Here is a 27,545-nt window from a genome sequence, read left to right on the forward strand (position 1 = left end):
CTGGAATAAACTCAGTCAATTCAGTTAGACCTCATAGACAGCAACTGCCCTGACACATCTCTTATACTGCTTTGTCAGCATTTGTCTCATTACTGCCTAAATTCCTTCTTTTCATTTTTTTTTTGCACTGGTAAATTTGCATGTATAAAGCCAACAGACGTCTGAAATCTGTCACCCCTTCCGACATTCCAAGGTTTCAATTTTTTTTTGCAGTGGCTATCAACCATGCTGTTTGTTGTCCTTCAAATTCAGGGCCCAGCATATGAAAGTCTTGGAAAGGGCTCTTTGTCCCTGGTACTATGACAATATCAGATATTTTACTCTGTATTCTCTTTGAATTCTTGACAAAGGTATATTTTCCACATTTTCTTTGATTACCTATAGCATGAAGATGGGGAAAGCTTTGGTCTACAGACAAGTTCAGCTGTTATTGATGGTGAAAAACAATTTTTTGTATGGTTATTTACTGGACTAAAATGCAGTCGCCTTGAAAAGAACACATAACAATATTGGCATGTTTTTTACACAGACATATAGGATATACAACATGCCGATAATACTGTGTAAACAACTAATATTGTATGGAAAATCAGGAAAAAATATCATGAAATTAAGATAAATTCTGCCCTACCTACCCATTTTTTAGAAAAAAAGTGATGAGAAACAAGAAAATTCTTTTATGTGGCCTTTAGACTCATGCACCATGACTTATGACAGCAACTGCCCTGACACATCTCTTGTACTGCTTTGTCAGCATAACACTAACAGGACTTCTGTCAAATCCATCGGGAGCAACTGCAAAGAAAACAGCGATGGTTTACGTCAGCTTGTTATTAACTTGGATGGAATCGAACTCGATTAAGTGCATCTGAATTCAACATGACACAACCGCTACTGACACAGAGTGATTGCCCTTTTTCGGAAATTAGTCATACGCATGCGTCAAAGTTTACAGCGGGAAATACTAAATGATCGTCTTGCGCCAAATCTGACGTGAAGGCAAAAGAAGTCTTTATCGTGACAATTTAAGGATTATATTACAACAGAAATGACTGGTGTGGTGGAAGAAGCTGAGGATACAAAAGAGGTATCTAGTTTTAATTATTCTGTCCACAAACCCAGCAATAGAACATTAATTATGAGACAAAATCGTCTGCTTCATCGCTTATCATTTCACATCGTGAACATTTCGTCATTTGTTATCATTTCAACATTTGTTCACGGCGGTGAAGAAAATTTGCTTTATCTTATTTCACGAACATGATGATTGTACCGTCCTAGAAAGAACTGGAGCATTCAACAAAAGTATGGTACTTGAGTCTTTAAATACATGTAAGTCAACATATATTTAGCGGAGAGACAAAGTGGTCCAGTTAAGTTTTCATTCAGAGATGGCTTGGGATTCAGCTTATCGCCTGTCTTATCTTGCAGTCTTTCAAACATAAAGAACTCACGCACTTCCTTTAGTTTTTTTTGTAGACTTTGTTGATTTTTTTTGGTGAATTCAACATAAAAACAAACAGGAGTGAAACCTTGGTCGTATTTTGGCACTGTTCACTCATGAGATGTAAGAACTACAGACAGACAGAAAACTCGTTCCGTTATCACAATGACTGGCAAAAAAGCCAGAAAAGAATATTTGAAACCAAGTGGAAAATATGTGCATCCTGAGCTTGTTATTTAATCTACTTTCCACATGATTATCCATCTCAGGCAGTCCGGGCTGATGAGGGCAGTAAAGATCCCCCTGGAAAACTGATGGAGGATGAAAATAGTGAGAAAATGGACTCTGGAATGGATGATGAAATGACAGGGACATCTCCAGATGTAGCAGGTGACATTTCATCTTTTCGTGTTTTAGAATTCTGCTTTTTGTCAAATGAACTGACAGCTGCATATATGCTGAATTTTTGGTGTCAGTGTTCCACTGTGAAAAATAACCATGATTAGTTATACATGAATGATTTACAATTTTTACAAAATTTACTATGAGATATTTCCTTTGGTCAGTGACTGAGGCAGTGGACCTGTATGCTGCATGATGAATTGGTGTTTTTCCTATTATTTTTATAGACCTCAACTCAGACAGTGAAGATGAGCCCATGGTCATAAAGAAGAAAAGCAAGAAACATGTGAGTAATTTTATTCTTAGATGTGCTGATAATAACCATTATACATAGTCAGAAGTTGGGGGAAAAACCTCTCATGACAGGGATTAAGAAATCTTTAAAACAGCTTTAAAACAAGCTTTAAAACAAGAGCTGTAAAGCTGCCTACAGCCTGTGCTGGTTAATGTTACAGTTGATAATTGATGACGATGATGAGGATACTAATGGTGATGCGGAAGATGGCAGCGAAGGTGGGAAGAGCACATCTGAAGAAGCTGAGAGTGGTACTAAACCTACAAACACAAAGGATGTAAAGAAAAAGGTACTACATTTTCAAATAGGATTTTATTTATTGGTTTGTAGACACTATAGATTATGGGTGTAATACTTCACTACATTTGATTCTTCTTTCTCATCTTACTAATTGTTATATTTAAGACAGATCCATATCCAAAATGAAAGATCATGATGACTTATGTGTCTGAAAATAAACGGTATGAGTGCTCTTCGTTAGCCTCATCCAGGTCTGATGGCTGCTTACAGCAGTTGCTTGCAATCTATGTTTACAAATGTCTTACTTGGTTCCAGACAATTTCAGAGGCTCTCTCCAGCATCATGGACAGCGACTCAGACAGCGATGAGAATGCACGATCAAAGTGTAAGTAGAAGCCAGGGGTAAAAGTTCCCATCGCCTGACACCCAGGACAAGTCAGTTACCAATTCAGGCAATCAAATAATGGTATCTTACTTGTCCATGGGCTGCTAGAAAATGTCCATTTACAATTTTAAACTGCAAATAAACTTGGTTTTCATTTCACACATGCTCAAAATGTAGCTATTCAATTTCACAATGATAATAAAGTAGGGTTATCTTTCTTGACTATTTATCACTTTTCGATATATAGTCCAGTAAACATTAACATCATACCATGCTGATTTATACTTTCATAATTTCATCAGCATGATTATGTCATTGAAATCAGGGCAAGTGGAAAATCAGCCAGGACAACTTACTTTCCTAAAGTCACTTGCCCTAGGATCCATCAGGTTTACTCACATAGTATTAGGATCTGTGACCCCATCAGTCACTAAAGTGTAATATTGTGATTATGGCATGGAGCCTTGTTCATTTTTAATTTGCTGTACTCATAAAGCAACATCCATGGTTTTATGTTTTTATGCTTGCAAACAGCACAAACTGACAGACTATGATATAACCAAAATCTCTCTATTTGTCATGTTTTTTACTTCTCTTTTCGCAGCATCTGTGAAAGGGGATGAAAAAAACTCAAGTGGAGAAGAGAGTGACAGTTCATCAGATACTGTCCAGAAAACAAAGGTATTTTGATGATCTTCATGTGTCTTAGAGATAAAACTTTGCTGTCACAAATTATGCATTTATGATAGTGGATCCGTCAGTCAGATATTGTTATTTTTGTCTACAGGCAAACAAGGAAGCTGTTCACAGTGAGAATGAAGGTAAATGCTGCCAATATTTGTCTCCAATGGGTCAGTAATTATGCAAACATGATTATCATTCCATTGTGTCAGAAGTTTTTTAATCACAAGATTTTAACCACACGTGTTGAATGTTTCGTAATAACATGATGATTTAACTAATATATGTGTATAACTGGCAAACACATAATAATATGTAATTTTATGATTTCACCTTTCCAGATTCCAAACACGATGCTTCACCAAAAAAGGTGTGTATAGACATTAACAAGATAAAGTGTGTGAAAAGGATTTATCGGACAGTGTTATGGAAATTGAAACCTTGGAAATCAGCAATGAGACAAATAGGACATACTGTCTGGCCTTAAAATATATATAAATTCAGGCAGTCCGTGGCATAGCCTTGAAGTTAATGTGTTTGCTTATCATGCCAAAGACCTTGGTTCGATTCCTTACATGGGTACAATGTGTGAAGCCCATTTTTTGTTTCCCCTGTCATTATATTGCTGGAATATTGCTCAAAAGAATTGTACGAGGGCGACGATGACAGCTGCGACGACGACGACGACGACTACGACTACTACTACTACTACTACTACTACTACTACTACTACTACTACTACTACTACTGATTCTTATAATGCGCTAAACAGCACACCAAAGTGTGCTTAAAGCACTGAGTTATGTGACTCACTATAATTGTGGATGATTATATTTTCTAAGTCTAGTTGAGATACGACTGATGGTAGTACATTTTCACTCTTTTTGAAGATAAACTTTTTGTGTTTCAACTAAGATGTTAATGATATGGTCTATTTGCCTAGACTTGCCTTGAATCAAGTCACTACACTATATCCTGGTAAATTATGTGCTTCCTATCCAGACAGTTTGAAGTTATATGTACTGATGGCACAGTGGCGCTGCTATTGATACAATACATTAAGATCCCTATCCATGGGAGCATGGTGAGTGACCTGCCTAAGGCACAAGGCTAATGATCCAGCATACTTGAGGTGACAGGATCAAATTGTTGTTCAGAACATCTTCCTCTGGATTGTGTGGTTCAGTCTAAAACAACAATCATGTATTATGTGCCAACAGCTGTCGTATGGCACTTATTCTGGCTAATACTTTTTAAAAAGTGCTTGTTGAATTATGGGAACAAAATATACGTTAAAGTTGGTTGATTTCATAACTACTGGATCTGATTTCAGATAAATATATTCAACAGTGACCTGTTTGATGCAGAAGATAGTGATTCTGGTAAGGAACTGTACATCTAAAATGAAATTATGATAAAGTAGTCATGTTATTGTCAGAATGATTCCTGTTCCATGTATCAGCAAGTGTTAATGTCCAGGAAACAGCCTGCGTTGACCTGATGGTTGAAACATTTGCCAATGACACGTTTCATTCTGACAATAGTGCAATGTTTGAAAGTCATTTCTGGTCTCACCAGCTGGGATATTGCTGGAATATTGCTAAAGGTGACATAAAACAACCAAACCAGTTGGTCATACCCACAGTGTCAGTGTATGCTAACAGCATCACTGTTAATGTTGGAATATTTGGTTTGCTTGCCAAATGTTTAATTATTTATAGACTTATAGAGTAAACCAATAGTAATTCACGCACACCCAGAATGTTTGTCTCCAATATTGTATGAATATGCAAATGAAAGCAAGGACTTGTGTTTGAGACATCACATGATGGCATGCCTATTGATATACAGAGATGAGAATTATCTATCTGATTCCACGAATTTGATCTTGCAGGGGTCATTCTTGTGAATTGTCTCAATTTCAATGCTCATTTTCATCTTTTTATTTCACTCATTCCTGAACAGAGCTTTTTAAGCTTACGGCTTGAACTTATAGGCATTGTCTGATTCATAATGTAAACTGAGCAATGGCAACAGAAACGGAAGTTCATGCTGGGTGCTACAAATCCTGCAAGAGCTATTATCATGAGACTGTGTATATTTGCAGACACAGCAGCTACCCCTCGGGATGGAGACAGTGGGAGGAGCAGCGATGAAGATAACAATGCAGATGACGAGGGTTTCGATGAAGACAACCTTGACCCCAAGCTAAAAGCCAAACTTATGAAAATGAAGGTATTTGAATTTTGTCAACTTATCAGAACCTTGAGAAATCATATGGAAACAGCACTAGCTTGTAAATACAAAGTGATATTTTATATAATATTAATGATGATGACTTTAAGTTTTTTTCCAGTTTTTTTCCTTCAGCTAACTTTACATGTCACTCACTAAATTTGCACACCATGTTTTTATGACAAAGGATTACAAATACAGGAACAATGACTGATAGAAGTTGTGTTTTCTGTTGAAGAAGGGAGGTAACTTGGATTGAGTGAGAGTATGTTTGCTTCAAAGGAATTGAAGGGATTCAAGTTTCCACTTAACCTCTTGGAAGAAAGGAATGAGAAATCAAATAAGCAGGAATCAGGATAAAGAAATATGTTGTGTTTTCCAGGGAGCAGCCAAGAAACCTCGTCAGGGAAAGGATAGAAAAGCCAAACCAAAACGAGATGACTTAATGGATATCCACAGTGAATCCCAAAGACTTATCAGAGGTCAGACATTGACAGATATTGTACATTTTGCTGGGACTTTCGACAAATGCAGACATATATTTTATCCTCTGCGACTTTGTTATTGAAGTTCAATCCATGTGTCAGCCATACTTTGTCCGAAGTATATCTCCTGTTTAGATTTGACTCCCCTGTTACTTCACTCTGTTGAACTGGAAGCTGGCCAGAGGAATGGAGGTGAAAAAAAATCTGATATTCTATGAGTGGCACCTAAAATGTTGATTAAAATATATTTCACTTGAGTAATTATTAAATATGGGGTTCAAAATTTTGATTTGACATGAACAATATATTTCGAACTGAAGCAAGGGAAGTACATTGTCAAGCTTAGCTCGCTTCACTCACATACAAGAAGACTGGTCATTTTCTCTCGATTGTGCAACCCTTTTTTGTGTGCTACAGTTTTCCTGATGATTGTGCACTTTTCTGGAGCAGAACTTTAAGACCATTCACTGTTTCTGCCTCAACCTGGGCATATAGTTCCTGGTGGTAGTTTGACCTCGACTGAATTTGGTGGTGGTGTTCTTTTCCATAGCAGAACTGTAAACTTTACAATACTCCCCTTCCACTCTGACATATGCACACCAAAATATTGACATACTGTAATCATAAATACTAGACAGATTCATGAAGAGTATTTTGCTTTTGTGGGTATATTGATGACTTTGTCTTCTTGTTAGAGTTGTCCTGGCACCAGATTGTCAGTATTCCTGTTTATTTCCTTCAGTCTCAGTGTAGTTGTGGAGTTTCAGTCACAGAGTATAGCCCTGTGTCTCCTACTTATTCACAAAAACAAACCTCAATAAACAAAAATCACAATGATCACAATATGTCACCCTGAAAGATGTGGATGATTTCCCCGACAAGGACCCCTTAGCCTGAGACTTCACTGTGTTTTGTTTACTAATCAATGCTACTTATGGAAATTCTCTTTCACTAGTCCTTAGAATTTGTAGCTGTCTTGCTTGAAGAAATAAACTCAACATTTTAATGATGTCAGTTTTATTGAGTCCCAGTTTGAAGCATTGAGAAATGGTTCAGAATAAAGGCCCTTAAATGCTACTAGTCATTGACAAGTGCCATTATTAGCATGTGCATGTTCTAACAGCCTGGCCCCTGTGAAGGTCCCAGGGTAGAATAGGCCTTCAGTAACCCATGCATGCCATAAAAGGCAACTACGCTTGTCTAAAGAGGCGACTAACAGGATCGGGTGGTCAGGCTTGCTGACTTGGTTGACACATCATCAGTTCCCAATTGCGCAGATCGATGCTCATGTTGTTGATCACGGGATTGTCTGGTCCACACTTGATTATTTACAGACCGCGGGAAAAAAGCTGGAATATTGCTGAGTGCCTCATAAAACTAAACTCACCCTAACAGACTAGTATAAATTTTGAAAGCTGTACTGCCTTGTCTTATGGAGATTATATACAAGATATTGTGATACAGCTGCTATATTGACAAATGTGTTACACTACCTGTCAACATTGGAGTCCCATGACCTCCGATTATTACTTTTAAAAACACCCTGAACACTTACCAAAGTCATAGATGTGTTGTTCATACAATGAATAATATAATCATGATAATGAATCCCTCAGGATGTAGTGGTCGTTTTTTGTCATTTACGCGTTGTGTAAAGTCCTGCTCTGTTCACTACACTTCTATAATTATTGTCCAGATTTGAAGTCTTTCCATTCTTACCTGTGACATGATTTTATGTGTGTTCAGAGTCCCAGGTCGTATTGCCTTATCACCAGCCAACACCCAAATCCCTCAACGACTTTCTGGCAAGAGCCACAAAGAAACAAGAAGATTACAAAGCTCTCAGAGGTGTTCGAGAATTCAAGTAAGAGAAACTGCTTCTTTTAAAAGGATCTTTGACTTGCATACCTGTATTTCTTCTGCAATAAATGTTCTCAGTGTTGTAGAAAGTGGTGTTAGATCTTTATCTTTGATCTTTGACACCCAAACATTTGTTGGTTTCAGGAAACCCAGTGTGATTCAGCATGTGATTGCAAACTGTTCCCCCGCTGTCACACATTCTAGTCATCCTCAACACAGTGATACAGATGCCACACCCACCCTTAGTTGTGCCCCGCCCACCTCAGACCCAGTCACTGAGACTCAGGATAGTTCCACACAACAGGATGTCCTCAGTAAAAAGATGGATTTTGAAGAGGATGAACTCCCTGACTTGGATGAAAATTCTCACCAAAATGACAATACCATGAATAAAATGGAAGTGATAAGACCTGAAGAAAGTGTTACAGAAGGTGTGAGTGAACAAATGGATGTTGATTCTGGTGACAATGTAACTTCAGAAGTAATGGTGGAAAATGTATCGAAAAAAGACAGCTGTCTGGAAAGTCACACAGACTTAGAACTAGCTGATGAAGTTACTGACAATGATGCTAAAGAGACTGAAAGTAAAAGTGTTCCTCCTAAGATTCCTGGTGATGACGAAAAACTTAGTGCTGCTGACAAGGAGCAAGAAACTGCTGACACTACAGCAACTCTGGCCATGACACCCAAAATGCAAGTGTTGTCCTCTCTGAAGGATGAAACCCCAAAACTGAGCGGTGGACCAGACTCCTTCATCAATCTGGATGGTGATGATGATGAAGGGCCTGTATTCACTGGAAGAGATCAACTCCTGAACAGATTTATGGAACATTCAAAAAAGAAAAAGCACAAGCATGCGAAAGATGTTGATATCAGGTAAAAACATGGATATGTTTGTATTTACAAAATGTTAAATATCTGTGAGAAATAATTAATTGAATTCATTTTTGGGGCTCCAAATATTTGTTTGTTGATACCTGAGTTTTGTGTGTTCCCTGTTTTTGATGAATGTGACAGTCCCTGGACTCTTTGATATTTTCATGTCAGTGAGGTTACATGTTTTAAAAATTATTCCGCTTAAGAGCTGTGTCAGCTGATTCTGTTGGTGTGCTGACACGGACGTAAACATGTACATTGTAGGGGTTGTTCTCTATTTGCCTACATCCTTAAAACAACACTTCATGGTCTGCTGACCACAGATTACACAATGATAATGAGTGTACCTCAATGATTTAAAACTTGATGTTTCTATTTGAAAGAAGAAAAAGAGAAATACACAGGTATAAAACGAGGAAGACAATTTCCCCAGTTTGATTGGGATATATGCATTTAATGCCCAGATGTACACAGAGGGTAAATTTGAAATATTTCCAATACAAGATTACTTAGAATATTTTAGCAACTACTATCTAATACTTATTTAGAGAATCACCTTTATGCACACAGGCATGAGAGTTTGTATGGCATCTACTGTTTGTGACATGTTATATTTCAACGTTAGCCATTTATAAAAATAATCACTAGTAAAAGTATATAATCACTAGTATTTGCCAATGCTTTTCATCTAAATAAATAATGGAATTCATATTGGATATACTTATTCTACTCCACCAAATGTCCTTATGACAACAGTCGATTAAGATCACAATAGCCCTGGTCAGGTGGTTTCATTATAAGAGTAGGGGTGCATTTTTTCATCCTAATTAGTCAGCTTTGTTTTTGTTGGCGTTTAGAGACTTAGGCAAATAGAAATGAAGCAATTAGAGACTAGACTTTTTTTTGTTGTTCTAAGCAGTTAGATTATAGTTCCAGATCAACAGTGTTAAGGAACAAGAATGGGCAGAAGTGTTGAAGAAATATCATGTTGCCTATTTTTTTATCTGCTGTCATTATTTGAATTTTTTAACCTTGATTCTATGAAAAACACTTCTGGTGTAGTGGGCGAGGGAAGCAAGAGGGTAAATCTGCAAGTATTCCATAAGGTGGACAAGTGATTCAACAAGTTTATCAAGATTTAAGTCCATTGTTACTTCATTATATTAAAATATAATGGCAGGGGTAATTGAGGTGAGGAACGATTTGATATAGCACAAGTGGAGCTTAAAATGTTGAATTAAATATATCATATGTGAGTAATTATTAAATATGTGGGTGGAAATCTGCAAGCTGTCACTAAACTGGTGTCTACTGTGGAAGGTTGTGATTTTGTTTTGATAACAAAATATTTTCGAATGAAGCAATATTTTCTTCGCTCACATGTAGGAAGACAGGTCATTTTCTCTTTGTTGCACAACCTGATTTGTTCTACAGTTTGCAGTGTGGCTTGATACATGCTTTTAATCAAGATACATAGGTTGGAAAAGATAAATTACATAATTTATGCAGATTGTTGTTACCATAATTACAGAATTGGGTTTTTATTTTCTATTCATACGCAAACAACATAAAGTGAATTTGATAGTTAAATGTATTTTGCATGTTTTGTCCCCAAGTCTGACAGTTTCAGACATTCTGTCTATATTTGACATAGCATGACATCAAATATATAAAATGCATAAATGGACAACTGAAACATGATACAGAAGAGGAATGCTGTGATGCATAAGGTAAAAAAATCAGTGTTAAGAACTTTATGAAATAAGTGTTTATGTTGAAAGTTTGAACCAGTTTTTATATGTGTGTGTGTGTTTGTTTTACAGTATTGTAGAAAAAGCATCAGTATCTGATGATACAGCTGAGCTGAAGCTTACATCCATTACATACCACGTGGCTGAGGAGGAGGACAGTAAACTGCAGAAGCTGGACAGGCCAGGTGAGGTCACACATCAGCATGAGTAATTTGTTAGGAATCATTGTGTTTGGCTGCTATTTTGACATAGGGTTTATTGTACTGATCATCACTGATTCTGTTTTTCCACAAATCTGACCTAGAGCTTGTGATTTCCAAAGTCAGTATTTAGGTATGAGGCTTGCAGTTAAGATGTGTTATCACTAAGATTACTTAGTGGAATAGTCCCTGTTCATACTTAGATGAATAAATTTGGATTTGTTTTGAATTCTGAAGCTGTTTGAATTCTGGAAGGACCTTCAAGCCCAAATCACCCATTTGCTGAGAAGTATCAATTTAAACTGACTGACGCATGATGATTTATTGGTATGGGATGCAGAAGTCATTTGTTGGTCAATTCTTGAATAGCACACATTAAAATTAAAAAGGGGCCAAGATGGCACATTTAGATAGTTACACTCCAGTGAAACAGATACACTAGCGCGTTAGTGATACCAAAAATACTGGTTTATCCTAAATGAAATAAACAAGTCAAATGCTTACAAATAGTTGTTGACTTCCATTTAGCCCATTTATGGTTTAGAGACCACATTTGTTCGAGTTCAGAATGAACACTGCGGATGGTTTCATCATCAAAGCAGCTGTCAATTTTCCACAATGAAACAATTGGATCACACACACATGCTATTTATACAGTTAACAGATCAAAGGGACACTAAGTTTGATTTGTTATAGCCATAATTTGTGAAATTTATTTTAATTAACATTGTCAAGGCCCCAGACAAAACCAAAACAGGCTGTTATGTGAGTTTTGTTGTTAGCAAGTACATAACGGACATGGTGGTTTAAATGGTTACCATGGTTACAAATAATGCATTAGGTGAATTACTTTCAAATGAAGCAAATGACGAAGGTTAAGTTTTTTACAATGTGTGGTCATGTTATCTTGTTTCGATACTTACAAAACCACTGATTTGCTTTGCCAGGTACACTTTTTACTACAATAACTTTTACTTTGGTGGTAGGGTTAGTGTTGGGAATCGGAAACCAAATACATTGTATGCTATCAATTGTGGGAGAACTCACGAGGAACGATTATCGATTATAATCAAAATTAATACATTTGTAATGTAATCACCAATTTTAAGGGTTTTTTGCCAATGTTTTTCTAATTAATGTTATTATAGTAATTCTGTTTATTGATACAACAAATATTTCATCTCATTATTGATTATTTTTGGTCATCGGAACATCACTAGATAGGGTAGTCTGGTAGATATTTGCTTGTCAGTCTGAAGTTTGATTACCGGTACTGTCATGGAAGCAATAAGCTAAATCTGTTACATGTTGCCAGATGTGACAGGAACATTGTTTAAAATCTCTCACTTATTACCATTTACTCAATATTTTCATAATTGTTTGTGTTTGAAGGCGCCAAGCTACTGGCACTGAAGGAGCAACTTCAGAGCAAAATGAAGGTGAAACGTGAGGAGTCACGAAAGAAGCGTCAGGAGATCTATGCTTTGGAAAACGAGGAGGGTTTTGAGGGTGGCACAGACACAGAGGAAGAGAGAATCCTAGACAACGATGAGGAGATGTCGGAGAAGTCTGACACAGACATTGAAGATGATCAGTTTGATGCTGAGTTTGGGGAAGAAGAATTTGAAGAAGAGGATGAAGTTGAAGAAAGAGAGGTAGGATATAGAAACAGTTGTAATTAACTCAACTGGTCAACCCTCTGCCCATCAACATGTTTTGGTCTCTGCGTCTTTAAAAATATTTACATTATTGAAACAGTTTTAGTGTGTAACCAAAAATCTTTTACTGGATACATTTAATTGTCAGTTAATTTGGACTGTTTTTAAGGAAACAAGCCACAGTCCTCTCTTCTGTTGAGCACAGATTTCTGGTAATGGTAGGTTAAACCAGTTCATCAAGGACGGTTAGGGCCATTGAAACTTCTAGCAATCTAGATGGAGTGGTTGTTATATCAATAGATTTGCTGGTAATAATTTCACGTTTACTTTGAAATGAGTTGAATCGAATCAAATACTGCTTGTTGTCTTTCACCTTTATGGGAGGTGGAACAAAATGGAATTGTGATGATGTATTATAATGGCAACCAATTCGGGGTTACAGTGGGTGCCCAGCTTATGCTGATGATATGGATAAGGTGGTCATGAGCAACTGATTAAATATTCAGTCAGTCAATCAGTCAATTATCTATGAACTCAGGACACTAATCAATATTCATAACATATGAAACATCAGATTAACTTTAGAAAGTGTGATTCTTATTATGTTTGTTCAGTGAAAACAAACAACTGATGCAGTGTCCTGTACTTATAATAAAAACAACATACCTGTCCATGTCTCAACAGGACATATTCTTCATTGCCTTCAGCATGCTATAAATGGTTTACCATAACAGTGGAAGCTGTCAAAACCAGCTTCTGTCCAATCTGGAAAGTTGTCATCACCCTCATGAAATCTCAGTTCCATCTGTGACATGTGCATTTATCATCAGCTCTACAACCCGGCAAATTGTCTAAACTGGATTATTCACTCTGTTCCAATGAGTGCCGGTTTGGACAGCTTTCACTGTACCATCAATTATTGAGTTCTGTTTATCAATCTGTATAATGTGAGCAATAAAAAGCACTAATGGTCATGTGCTTCCACACCAGCATGCTTTTCTTTGACAAGGGCTAAAAAGACCAACTGCAAGACAGGGTGAATTTTACTGTGTTTTAAACTGTTTGTGTTGTGGCAGGCAAACCCCTTCTTGGATGGGGAGGCAGAGGAAGATGATGATGACTACAACCCTGACAAGGATGTCGACGCTGGGCGTGCTGATGACGAAGACCATATTGAGGATAGTGAGGAGGAGGAGGGAGATACCATGAAGCTAAAACTCGACACTTCTGATGATGATGATGATGATGATGATGATGCAGATGATGACCTTGAGAATCTTTCACAGAGTAAGATCAAACAAATTGTTTTACCACATTGGGATTTCACCCATGAAGCTAATTAATGGTTGAAATTGTCGGGATTAGAATTTGTTTCAAGTCTGTGCTGTTGTAAGATTGTTTCAGACAGGTTGGAGAGTGTTTTGATTTGTCTGGGATGTTTCTAGACCAGTTAAGAGGCTGATATTTGGCGCCAGATCTAAAGATATTGTCCGTAAAATCTCAAATGGATCAAAAGGTTGTTGTCTTCTATTATTTTTATATTATTTCAATGCTCTGATTAAAAGAAAAAACAAGAAATGGTGTTAAGTTCAATCTTTAGTTTCATCTTTTGCAAGGAATGAAATATTATACCTATGAATGTAAGACATGGAGATTTTTTTTAAAATGCCATCCTTTTAACTCAGTTAAAAGTTTTCAGCAATTTGCAGTACCCGCTTTTATGATTACTGTTTAAACATCAGTGGTATTGTGTCAGATGTGCGGTCCAGCTCCAAGAAGAAACGTAAACATGTGCGACAGCTGACCATCAGTGACGACGAGGACAGCAATCTGTCGTCTGCCCAGGCTACCAGACAGGAATCCAACACAAGTAAACAAAACATTGTTATGGCTTTAGTCTATATTTGAACGCTTCCAAAAGTTCCTAGTGCACTCCTTTTACACATAAGACAAGGCCAGGGTCAAGAGATTGAACTCACAAGACAGTTGGTGGTGAAACATAAATTTATCATTATACTTAGTAACAGTTTATATGTTCTCGACTTGGATCATGAACGGTGAAGATGCATTAGTGAAGTGGCTGCTTCTGTTTACTTGCAAAGACCTTGTTGATTAGGGTCATGAAGACAAATCTTGAATTGTTCATTAAATGTGAAATTATGATTAAATCATCCAATTTACTCTTTAAATTACTTTTACAAATTCAATTGTGGATAGAAGTGTTTTGACATTGACATACGTTTCTAGTTGTATCATCAGTGTCTCCAGTATGTCGGATCCACCAACGCCTGCATCGCTTTAGCTTACATACCCCTTGCACTTGCAGTGATAAAGATGGATTACTGGGGTGTCGGGGTGGCCTAGTAGTTAAAGTGTTTGCTCATCATGCCAAATAACCAGGTTCGATTACCCACATGAGTACAATGTGTGAAGCCCATTCCTGGTATCACCCACCGTGATATTGCTGGGATCTTGATAAAAGCGGCGTAAAACTAAACTGACTCACTCTGGATTACTGGTAAAAGCATTCATTAACTCAACTACTTTGACTTTCTTTATTGACTTTCCAGGCAGTTTCAAGATTCCAACAGAAGGAGTTTCTCCAAAAGACAACCTCGAAGAAGACGACGACCTCTTGTCCCCTCTCACAAAACATCTGACTGCCACACAAACACAGGTAAGGAGCATTCTGAGATTGTAAAGTATTGCATTATGCAAGAGGCACCTATCAGGATCATGTGGTCAGGCTGTCTCACTTGATGCACGTCAGCGTATATCAGTGATGTTAATCGGACTTGACAATTATTATGACTTTTAATATTAATGACTAAGCATAAAGCTGGAAAATGGAAAAATGCTGTGTAGTATTAAACTGCAAACAAACCATATGTAAATGCATTGTGTTTCAAGTTTCTTTGAGTTCCATGCAAGCTGATAAGCATTGCAATGCATGGTGAGTCATTACTTTTCTAATACAAACCGTTTGACTGATCATCTCTCCAGAAGCCCAAGAAGACAACAAGTATGTCAATGCCCATCGAAGACTCCCAGGACTTGTATGGCACTGCGCCAGAGCCCTTTACCTCCTCCATGTATCCCGCTAGTGACGTCCAACCCTCCCAGGGACTTAACTTTCTCGTAGAGGACTCACAGTCTCAAATGCTCGATGCTGATGGGTAGGTCTGACTGTTACAGCCAAATCAGAATATATGCCAGCCAGCATTGTCCTATGTAGGGCTGCAACGATTCGGTTTGATTCATTGCAAATCAAATCTGACACTTTAGTTTTGATTTACGATAACCATTATTACTATTTTGGTGCAATGTTTAAACACCTATTTAAATGATTTCCATGCAGCTTGATCGTAATTTTGACTCCCACTCAAGCAGTCTGGAGCGCTGGTATAAGGCTAAATGTGATTGGTTGATGCCGGGCTAAATTAACCAGTGAGAATTTTGTTAGTAGACATAGCCACACTAAGAAAGCTGAGTTAAATGAAATCCGATGTTTTCAGTTGTAAGAAGAATCAAATTGAAAATGATTGAACTGAGGATTCAGTATCAAACCTCAAATCAAATTGAGGTCTGGGAGAATCGTTGCAGCTCTAGTCCTATGTACAGCACACAGGTTACAAAGGCAGGGAGAGATCAGCTGCATTGGTTTTGGAGATAAGTGACCGCTTGACCCACCCAACCTGCAGGCTGGTGCAGCACATGTAGCTCAGTTGGTGTCAAGTGACTTTGTCCAGATATGGTGTGGTTCACCCTGCAGTAAATGGGTACCCATTAGAATGAAATAGTCATATTACTCTTAGCCTTCAAGCACATCAAAGACAGGCTGTATTCCCACCAGAGAGGTGAAAAATGAGCAAGAGCAGATTGTTCCATAGACCAGAATGTGACACTTTGTTTATTCATTAGGATGTGGGTTGATGCAAATTATAATTTGTTTCATCATGGTCTACTGTAACTTTTACTTGAAACAATATTATACAGAACAATTAAACCTGAAGCAGTTTCAGCAGAGCATGTTCTAGATTCACTCTATGCTTCCCAATTGTGGACGTAAGATTGTATACAAAATATTCAAAGTTTTTATACATGTTTTAATAGTAGCATGAGCACATTCTCCATAATGAATACTGCAAGGCTAAAGACCTATGAAGGTCTGGGGTTGAACAGGCTTTCAGCAACCCATGCCTGCCATAAAATGCGACGATGCTTGTCGCTGACTTGTTTGACACGTCATTGGTTCCCAATTTCGCAGAGCAATGCTCATTATGTTGATCACAGGACTGTCTTGCACAGTCAGTTATTTACAGAAAGCTGTCATTATGCAGGAATATTGCTGAGTATGGCATTAAACAAAATGTAATAAATAAACACTTGATGCCAGTGTATGAAGTTGATAAAGGCCTCACATGTTTGTTGTCTTCTAGGTTTTTCAAAGTGAAATCCACCACCAAAAAGCCAACACAAGCCTCTCTTGGCCTGAAAGACTTTTCCAGTACACAGGATAACATGGCCGAGTTAATGGGCTTATGCTCCGGCAAGTTTGTAGGTAAGATACAGTGTGTTTAGTGTTCTTGCTGCTTTCAAGAATTATAAACTTACCTATAACTGCCAACTGAACCAAATCTTTGCATTTGTAACAAATTTGAATTTAATATTGGAAAAGACAATTTCTTTCCAAATGTTTGCAAACAAATTTTCCAACACCCAACCCACCAAGCCTGACCACCCAATCCACCCAACATTACCACCCAATCCATAAATTGCTATTTATAATGAACTTTAGGTATCCTAAAGCCTTTATACACAAATCTGTCCATATTAGATATAGGCGTAAATGCATTTATTGACTCTCCATTCCAAAACAAAAGGGCCTAACATGCAACAATGTGTGAATGAATGTTTAGTAAAATAGTCCCTCTGTTCAAAGGTTACTGACATTTTTGTGCTGTAAGATACTTAGAATATTTATGTATACATTTGACATTTTTTATAGTTTGACTTCATATTTGATGTCAATCTTTCAGGAAGTCAAGATGACAGTAAGAAATCATCTTGTAAGCAGCTTTTTGGTAACAACGCAGATGCTGCCCCCGATGCAACACAAGGTGGAATGGATGAACTGTTGGGTCTGTGCTCAGGGATGTTTCCAGCAGTGTGAGTAACTCCAGACTGTCTTTCCTGTGTAGAAATAGGTTTGTAGCATTAATGGTAGATTAAAGCTGATGAAAAGTACTGATACAATATTATCAGGAAGTCACTTCACTTCAGGGCATGGTGGGGTAGCCTAATGGTTAAAGTGTTGCCTCGTCAAGCTGAAGACAGGTTTGATTCCCCACATGCAGTGTATGAAATATCGTCTGCCTGGTGGCCCGCTGCTTGCTAGATACATGGCGGACTTACAACTTTATTTTATAGCCAGCCCTGTGGGCCAATCCAATTTCCATGGGTATATATTTTACCATGTCTCTGACTACTGGTGATATAAATAGTTTACAATTTTGGTAGCTGATGACATCTGTGTGTGTAGTTCATGATCAGTCAAACCGTAACTTCAACAGATCAGCCTACCCTTTTATCTAACATTAAACGTGTTTGGTCTAAAGAATGCTTTCAGCGACCAAGTCGATTTGTTAAATTTTCTGTTGCACATGTTTACATTTCACAAGGCGAGTTACAAATCCCCTGTGCTAATTTGCATGAAGATCATGTAGAGACATTCTTACCAAAGATACTGACCATTCTGACTTTGCCTGTTTGTCTCATTCACATGGCAGTGACACTAAATGAATCAACAGGGACCACAAAGCTATGCTTTGTAAATTTGCTTTTGTATATGTTTAAGTTTACCTCACAGTTAGTAATTCTTTGATAAGAGTATTTTAACACCTTACCTAAGTAAATACAGGGCTGGTTACATGTTCACAAGTCCAGCAACATTTTTCAGTGATCAAAGTGATGCAAAACCATATTCACTTCAGTTTTGGATAAGAGTGATTGAGGTGTTTTCCTTTCTCTGATATCAACAGATAAGATGCTGAAGGTTCAGGATCTATACCTCAGTGTTCTTAGAGTTGTCCACACCATGGAAAATCCAACCTGTCGCAACCTGTACTGATTGTAAGAAGTGATTTAATGATTGGGGTGGTCGTACACAGTTGATAGTTTATCCTTGTAAGCAAACAGCATGGACCATTGCTTACAATGTCAGTCACACCATAATATAGCAAGAATGTAGAAAATCTTGACATTAACCAACATGCAAACAAACAATTAAATGATGGTGCTCCATTTGTCAGCAGACTACTGCATGTATTTCAGGGCCACTCAGGGCAAGTCTCAAGGACGAAAGCGAAAGTTGGAGGAAGACGAAGAAAGCAATACGTCCTTCACCTTGCTCTCTGACAATGAGGCACAGATGGATAGTGACAAGGTATGACTGAAAAGATGCTTTACACTCTGTTGATACTGAACTTGTGAGCTCTTGAAAGATGTACAAGATTTACTTAATCAGTCAATAACTGTAGCAAATTTTGTTTAATTATTTTCATAAATGACATTTTTAGACACGTTTTTGTGTGACATGCAGAATTTCTCTCTCTGTGATCTGGCAGTCACGCGTATGAGTGACCCCCCTCTCAGGCAGTCACTTGTACACATACCAGGAGACCGTCTCGCTTACACATTACGTCCTCTACTGATCAGGATTAATTTATTTTTCTACGAATAATAAAGAATCGTTAATCATGTCATAAATCACTTATGAAGAATACTATATTGCTGAAATCATTTCCTGATGCATTTTGTTCCTATGCAGCTTCTTTTTGTTTTTCTTATTCTTTTTCTATTTGAGTTTAATCCCCAATACCTTATGCTCTAGGATGAGCTAGCTGATGATGATGATCAGAATCCTCCTGAAGACTATGATGAGGTTGATGGAGACATTCCACAAAAAGCTCAAGTCAAGAAATCATTCCGAGGATTCAGGGGAAAGATTACTGGGTAAGAAAAAAAGGAGAATTGGTGAATGAGATTTTTGGGTCTGATTATTATTGACAGAAAACTTTGCATTGCAATATTGTGCAGTTCATAGTATTGCATTGTGATGTTTAATATCAAACAATAATTACCCAGAAGTGTACAGGTGTAAATTTGACAAACTACTTTGAAATCATTGATGTATATTATGTCATCCTAAAGGTTCAAATGAGAACCAACGTATTAAGAAATACAATTTGCTGACTAAAGTTGTGGTATTTCTAATTCAGGAAAATGAGACGAGAGTTTGTGGAGGATGAGGCAGAGCTGTCTGGTTCAGAAGCAGAGAGTGACGAGGATCTGGACATACCAGAGGACGAGGACATCATGGAGATGGAGTTGGGGGACCAGGATGTAGCAATGACTGAGGACGAACTCCGCAACCAGGTTGGACGAGCCCATCTGTGAGTATTTATACATATGGTCTGAGTGTACTCTCGCATGCTTCTCAATTAATATTTGTAGCGTTACTGAAGTTCCTCACTGTCAGTGTCCTCATGAGTGTATTGTTACCCCTAACAGGAAGGAAACCATTGATGCCGACAAGCGTGAGATTCTGCGACTACAGGAGATGTACCTGCCTGATGGGGATCTGTATTCAGAAGGAGGCGGCAGGATGAGGAGGTTTAGATGGAAAAATATGGGTAGGTGGCAGCGTTTATACTTATATTTAGGAGTCCAGAGATCATTCAAGCTGGGGAAAATACCCAGACAGATTTAGTTTTGGTTGTGGTCAATATAACAGACTTCCACAATGTCTGATATTTTACCTGATGATTTTGATTGCATAATTTGTCAGAACTGCTTTCTTCAGCTGTGCCATGTGTTATCAATGCTATAGGTAGATCCAAAGGATGGTAACACACACCCACTTCTCCCCTGAAGAATTTTTCCATGAGGAGCATTTCCCCCTAACCTTTGGACTTCACAATTTATATGCATACTCTTCTCTAAAATCCTGGATCCACTCCTGAATGCCATTCATTGACTTAGGAATGGAATTGCAGTTGATTAAGTCCTGAAAATTTAACATGGTCCTTTGAATGTCAGCAAACTGCTATGCATTTGTATTTCACTAAAGAGGCACTATGATGTAGGTAGTCATCAACTAGCCAGTATCTGTATTTCAGACGACGAGTCCCAACAGGACATGTTCGGGGGTGGGGGATCTGACGAGGATGCTCCGGAGGAGGATGCTGATGAGTTGAAGTGGAGGATGGAGAGATTTGAGAGGGAAAAGTTTTTACAGGAAGAAAGGGTATGTAAAGAGATTTAATCCAAGATGACCTGTCCAAGATGACTGAATTTGGCTGAATGAAAGTCTGATGATGTCATTGAGTTGTATAGTTTCAAGCCATTTCTCATTGCTTTATTGGAACTGAAAGATTGGGAAAATGTAAACATATACATTTTTGTCTTGTTCATGCAAGACCAACTATATACTCTTGGGGATTAGAGAAGTACACTGGCCCCAGTATTTTATCATGCTTATTCATCATCAATTAAAATACATTTGTGTACGAGGCATAATTTCTTACAAAGAAAGATGTTTAAATGTTGTCAGGCTTACTTACGGGTTGGTCATGTGTCATCACACCTTGAACAGTTGGGACCTTACTCCATCACTAGTCCAGTGTTAAATATTTACTTTTCATCTTAGATATTCAAAATGTTGTTGAATGGAGCAGTAAACAGCTATTAACATTAGAACCAAACAATCATCTTTTTGTTTGCAGGAAAAAGAAGAGAATGAAAATGCCAACAGCCAGTTTTTCAAATTAGGAAAGAAGTTTGCATTGAAAATAAAAGGTATCCTAGTTTATTTTGTTAGAGTGTGATAGTAAACACATAAGGTTGGGAACCCTTGTGGATATATGTGTCCAGCATGATATGGTGGCCATTCTGAGTACATGTGGTTGATGCATGTACTGCTTAAACTAAATTGATTGATGCTCATGGTGTCAATCACTTAATTGTCTGGGCCAGACATGATTACTTAAAGGTCACATGCAACCCAAAAATCAAACATAATTAAAACACATTTATCACTTATTCATGACGTATAATATACATTGCTGCTTTTAAAAAAACAAATAAACAAAATTATAAGCATACAATCACGATTCAAAAGTGCAATTTTTTGTACTTGGGCTTACTTTCCCTGAAACGAAGCCCTCGGGAGACCGAACCCAGTCATAGTGGGTGGATATGCACTCAAGTGTAACGACGGCTTCTGATTGGCTGTTTCATTTGCTGATATGCTGAGGGTTCATTGTGTGTACAGAAAGATGATCTGTTTGATGGTCATTTTAGAAGTATGGTGAGTCATGAGAAAGTAAGATTCTTTATGGATAACAACTTCTTTTTGTGTACTTGATGCATTGTTTCAGTATGGATTCATATACTGTTGTCAAACAAAATCAAATCATGAGTCATAAATCAACTTATTTTCTTTATGTCGTATAGTCTGATAGGTGTTAAGTTCAAACTGCACATGGTCAATGATTGAAGCTGTGTATTGCACGTTGTCTTTAGCAGACAGGCAGACAGACATATAGGTGTGAATAAACCAGACACTGAGCTTTCTCTGTGACTGAGACTGCTTACCACAATCAACAAGTTTTTTTACGTAACAAGTAGATTATTTACTTGTTTGTGTACACAACCAAGATTAGACTACTGCTCACGACCTCAGACGCTGGGCATGCATACTGTTTCAAGCTCCGCGAACCTATTCACTGCGCATGCGTTATGGACGCAGCGCAGCACAGCTGTTGCAACCAGTTTTCCCCCCAGCGCTGGGGGGAATTTAGTGAAACGTTTGAACTCCGATTTCGCGGGGGTTTTTTTCATCGAGTTTTTTTTTTAACTTTATAGGTTGAATTGGCATTTTTGATGATTTGTTTCAGTAACTGCATACAGACAGGTACCAGAATCTGTAAAGTTGTGTTTTACATTGCATGTGACCTTTAAAGACATCTGTCTTGCAGCTGGAGCATTGCTGAGCACAGCATTAACAACAGACTAGCAGTGGGTGACAGGTTATACAGATGTATACTTATCTCCAACCATTTAGTCTACAGAAAAGAAAAGAACTGTATCATTTACTTTCAGATCCTGTTAAAAAGTTACCTGACAAAGAATGTGTGAAGGCCCAGGCTGTGAAGAAGGCTGTCCCCAGCCCAGCAAAGCCAGTACTGAAACCAACAGTATGTTTCTTACTTATATATCTTACTTACTTACGTATCTTACTTATACACTGAGATGTAATGGGCGATCTTTTTGTTGCAAGAGACAATAACTCACCTTTTGAGACCCATGAAGGTCCTGGGGTAGAATGGCCCTTCAGCAAAGTATGCATGCCGTAAAGGGCAACTATGCTTGTCGTAAGAGGCGACTAATGGGATCAGGTGGTCAGGCTTGCTGACTTGGTTGACACATGTCATCAGTTCCTAATTGCGCAGATTGATGCTCATGTTTTTGATGATTTACAGACCGCCGCCATATAGCTGGAATATTGCTTGTAAAACAAAACTCACTCACTCACTCACTCTCCTTTTGAAATGATGAAAATATAAATTATGTTTTGATCAGCAATTCCTCACTCACCTGGATCCATTTGGGTTTTAAATTTTGACTTTGTATTCTTACGTATACTTATATAATTGACCTATTATCCAAGTAGTTACTCGGCTCCAACAGAACTATCAGTCATTACGGCTTGAAATATAAGATTTACCTCTTATAAAATATGTCCTATGTCTTAAGTGTATGTTACTTTGTAGCAGTTACTGTGTTTTAAGGTTTTAGCCCTGATGTCTATTACCCAGTTGCACCCAACAAGGAAAGAGCATTGTGTTCTTGATGAAGTAAGACTGACAGTTTTATGAACAGTGCTCTTTCTCTCTTAACAAGAAATTATTTCATGTCTTCAGATTTCAGTTTTTATCTTGATTTTCTTGGTTTATGACAACACAGAATGTAAAAAAAATCAATTAACACTGATTTGAAGCAGTATTATGTCCATCTTCCATCATTGTTGCTTTGTGTTAAGAGACTGAAGAAAAGACAGTATAAGACAGGCGAATGCAGCTATAGAACAACCAGCTTTGGTTGTACCAACTGCATTTTTGGATAGCCATGTTTTCATAGTGCACTTTTGTTTCCAGAACCAACGAAAAGGGTCTTTCCTGACACGTGGTAAAGAAGCCTTGGCAAAGATTGCAGAGAGAACAAAGTCTGGAGTCAATCCCAATGCAACAAGACATTCGAAAAACTTTGTATTCCAGGTCGTCTCACCTGAAAAATCTGAAGCCACACTTCAGGTATGTTACATGCAATCATCTCTCCGATTGGGAAGAAATTTGTTGGTTAATAAACACGTTTTCAGTGCTATTTGTGCCAATATTTCAAAGGCGCTGCCATATTTTATGTTTATGTCTTTTCCGCCATAGAGAGGGTTATCAGCAGCAGAGAACCTAACATGCGTTCTATGTTCAGTATAGGCAATTGCTGTGGATTTCAATTTGAGGTGCCATGTTTAATCTTTACTCTATAAACAGAATCTAGAAGCTGTGTCTAAGGTGGCAGGGACTTACTGAAGGTGCTTATTATCAATATTTATTATATGGAACTACCATATTTGTTTTAATATTGTTCACAATTCTATTGAAAACTTACAGTTGTGTAGAGAAGGTAGACACCTACAATAATTTGCTTATATCAGGTATTTGAACATGTCATAAATGTCATGCTTGCAATACATCAGTAGTTCGCACAATACTTATCTTCTTTCTGAAGTCCTACATCACTATGATGTACGGTCATAATATGGTTCTTTTGTTGTGTGAAGAGTTCATATTTAATTCCTACGCTTTCCATGCTACTAAATGTCCTAGCCTTTGTATAATTAATTGGTGTGTATTGAAGAAATGTATGTTCAATTTCAGTCAAAACCAATTTCCCGACCAGCTATCCACAAGAGGCCCTCTAACCTGCCTCCTGCCAAAAGACAGAGAACCAAGACACAGGAGACTAAGTCCAGCAATAGTAGTATATTCAACCTCTTGGAGAGGTGACATGGTGGTACAGTGTTATCTTCATAGGGCATAACAGGTCACCTCATCTCTGCAGGGCAACAGGATGATCAAGCTTACAAGTCACGTCATCTCAATGCATCACAGACCTTATGCTTGTTGAGCAAGGCTCATTGCATGATGTGTGAGACTTTGGCAACATGGATATATGACGTGACAGGTCAATGCATGTCTGAAGGACAACATGTATGTTTGTTGAATGTTCTTTTTAGTATGGGACATGCTACATTGATAATGTACATGTATTATCCACCATTAATGATATGATATGGATAGCAAATGCCTCCCAACAAAACCCTCAAAACAAAAAGCATGGACTCCGGTTTGCCAGCTGCAAAAATAAAATCAGACATATGTCAATAGCTTAAATATGTATAGATAATATGGTGTCATTTGACTTATGGATGTTCTTAACATGTGTGAAAATGTAAAAAAAAAATCTTTGTCATGGTCACTATTGAGAAGCCTTTACTTCATGGGTTCAAGCGGCAAAAGCTCTGTTCGCTGCAAATAGCTGGAAAACTGCTGATGCGGCATTAAGCAATATTTACTCTAAGGACCATGTCACTGTGTATGTTGTCTGAATTGACTATGCATATATTATGTATATATTTGTTTTATTTATCAACTGTCCAGTGTATTATCAAAGATTCTAAATCTGATTTGTGAATAAGTTTTCATTCGGGTATTATGTTGTACATACGGCTGTATGAGAGATATATATAAAATTTAAAGCACATTGAGAAATAAAGGGAGATTCAACAAAAACTGGTATTTTCATTATTTGAAAGCTGGGAACCAAAATATATGCTTGGATGTGGGATATAAATTAAGTGTTGGATGAACCAGGTCTGTTCACGGCCAGACACTATTTTCAAGGACACCTAATTTCAAACACAGTCCAGGTGATTGGCCTTGAGATGCACACTAAAGTCTGTAGTGGACTGAGCGTGTCTTTCTTGAGACGTGAAGGTCAGTGGTTTGATATTAGCAGTCATGCAAGACTTTATAGAGTGGAAGGAGGCATAACAATGCCAATTGGCACTAAGGGCATAGATGGTGTCAAAATGGGTTGTGGCATACATGATGCTACATAACTGCAAAATGTGATGCCTTTAGGCTTTTTCATTCTCCCACAGCAGCATGATAAAAAATATGAATGAAAAACTACCTTCAGTAATTGTTAATGTTACAAACTTTTACCATTCACATAAGCATTGATTAAGCTCCAGCAAATATAACTGTCAATTGTAACCAAATGGGATCAAAACAGAGAAGTCAACCAGTTATATCTTAATACACATACAGTTAGCATGAAATTGATGTGCTGACTCAAATGCATGCTTTTCATGCTAAAGTTCTGTCACGGTACAACTGAGGGGTATGAAAAGGTGAAATGAAGTATTCTCGTTGCTTTCTTATTGACGCATCAGTAAGTGAACAGTGCTGAAATTGGAACGTTTTTGGACATGCTGATGCATAGGCTTTCTGAAAATACCAGATGGCAGATTATTGGGATGCATGAAGCTGGTTTGTCGTGTCCCAGCACTGAGTCAAAATTGAGCATCAATCACACTGTCATTAGTCGCCTTGTGAGGAAACATGCGGCCACTGGTTACATCAAAGATCGTCCACGATCAGGAAGGACGAGAGACCACTCCCCGTGATGACCGTGCCGTAGTTCGCCTAGTGAGACACAGGCCCATGACGAATACCAAAGATCTCAGAAAACAATGGAGAGTGGGTGTCTGTCTCTCAGTCAGCACCATGCGAAGGAGGCTTAGGTCCGCTGGACTCCGTACACGTCGTCCAATCAGATGTCCCTTACCGATAGACACAAGGCTCGACGTTTGGCGTGGTGTAATATTACAATGGCAAAACCACAATCTGAGGACATGGTGCAGGATCCATCGTCCTGAAGAAGCCGTTTTCTTCTTTGTGTTACTGTTAGTCGTTGGCGAGTTTCGAGTAGTGGTAATGAGGCTTATCAACAGCGGATGATCAACAGAGCTGAACCCTTTGCCGGTAGATCTGTAATGGTGTGGGGGTGTATCTCCTATGACTGTAAGCTGAATCTTAGCACCATTCAAGGGACACTCAGTGGTCAGATACCAACAGAAAGTACTGGAAGCTGATGTTGTCCTGCATTTTGATAAGCACCCCCCCCCTCCAGTCAACCAGTGTTTATGGACGATAACTCTAGGGCCCATCGTTCCAGACCTGTTATCGCATACTTGCAGAACAACGCAGCTGACTGATTACATTGGTCTGCGAGAAGCCCTGACCTCTTAGCCCAGGCTCTTCATGACGAATGGCAGAGGATTCCAATGATGTGTATTCGGCGTTTGATTTCCAGCATGAGGAGGAGAGTTGCAGCAGTCATACGTGAGAGGGGAGGATACACCAAATAGTGATGTCACCATTACTTGTGTACGTTGGACCACAGACATTGTATCAATATCCTCCGTATGCCTCTTGGACTGATCACAAAGTCATTCAATACAAGTCAGTGTGACAATACACAGAATCCCTCAAGGTGCCTGGCAACAAACAAACCAACAGATTCTTCTGGAGATCCTCACTCGCTTAAGAAGGAATGGTATGAATTGAGACTGCCAGTCTGAGATTCATCGTTCTCATTCTTTGATGACGAACTTGCGGGTCGTTTTTAGGAGGAAGTTTGAGCTGTCGTAGCTCAGCCAAATAAAGACATCCCAGTCTTTGAGGTCTGTATGGAGGATGTTGAAGATCCTCTACCAAAATCACTTGCTGCTCAGTAGCACACTGTTATTCCTGGACAATGGATACACAACCATCTCCATGCCCTGTTCCAGAATTGGGGAAGTTGACCTGCGACTTTAGTCACTCTCGAGTAGTTCAACTCACC

General features: G+C 38.2%; 1 protein-coding gene across 1 annotated transcript; it reads left to right on the forward strand.

Annotated features, from left to right (window-relative positions):
- The first annotated feature begins 927 nt into the window (after positions 1-927).
- On the forward strand, positions 928-25,426 carry LOC137293822 (claspin-like). The gene is made up of 30 exons (XM_067824579.1): positions 928-1,087; positions 1,714-1,834; positions 2,074-2,132; positions 2,302-2,430; positions 2,697-2,766; positions 3,371-3,447; positions 3,554-3,587; positions 3,789-3,817; positions 4,781-4,829; positions 5,555-5,682; positions 6,065-6,164; positions 7,914-8,031; positions 8,172-8,903; positions 10,727-10,839; positions 12,247-12,509; positions 13,589-13,799; positions 14,269-14,382; positions 15,083-15,189; positions 15,516-15,688; positions 16,952-17,073; positions 17,552-17,681; positions 18,846-18,957; positions 19,405-19,526; positions 19,793-19,966; positions 20,085-20,206; positions 20,693-20,820; positions 21,299-21,371; positions 22,677-22,771; positions 23,732-23,887; positions 24,512-25,426. Exons 1-30 carry the CDS (start codon positions 1,049-1,051, stop codon positions 24,638-24,640), a joined length of 4,029 nt encoding a protein of 1,342 aa, XP_067680680.1. The 5' UTR covers positions 928-1,048; the 3' UTR covers positions 24,641-25,426.
- The last annotated feature ends 2,119 nt before the right edge of the window (positions 25,427-27,545 follow it).

Source organism: Haliotis asinina, chromosome 8, assembly GCF_037392515.1.
Source record: "Haliotis asinina isolate JCU_RB_2024 chromosome 8, JCU_Hal_asi_v2, whole genome shotgun sequence".
NCBI lineage: Eukaryota > Metazoa > Mollusca > Gastropoda > Lepetellida > Haliotidae > Haliotis > Haliotis asinina.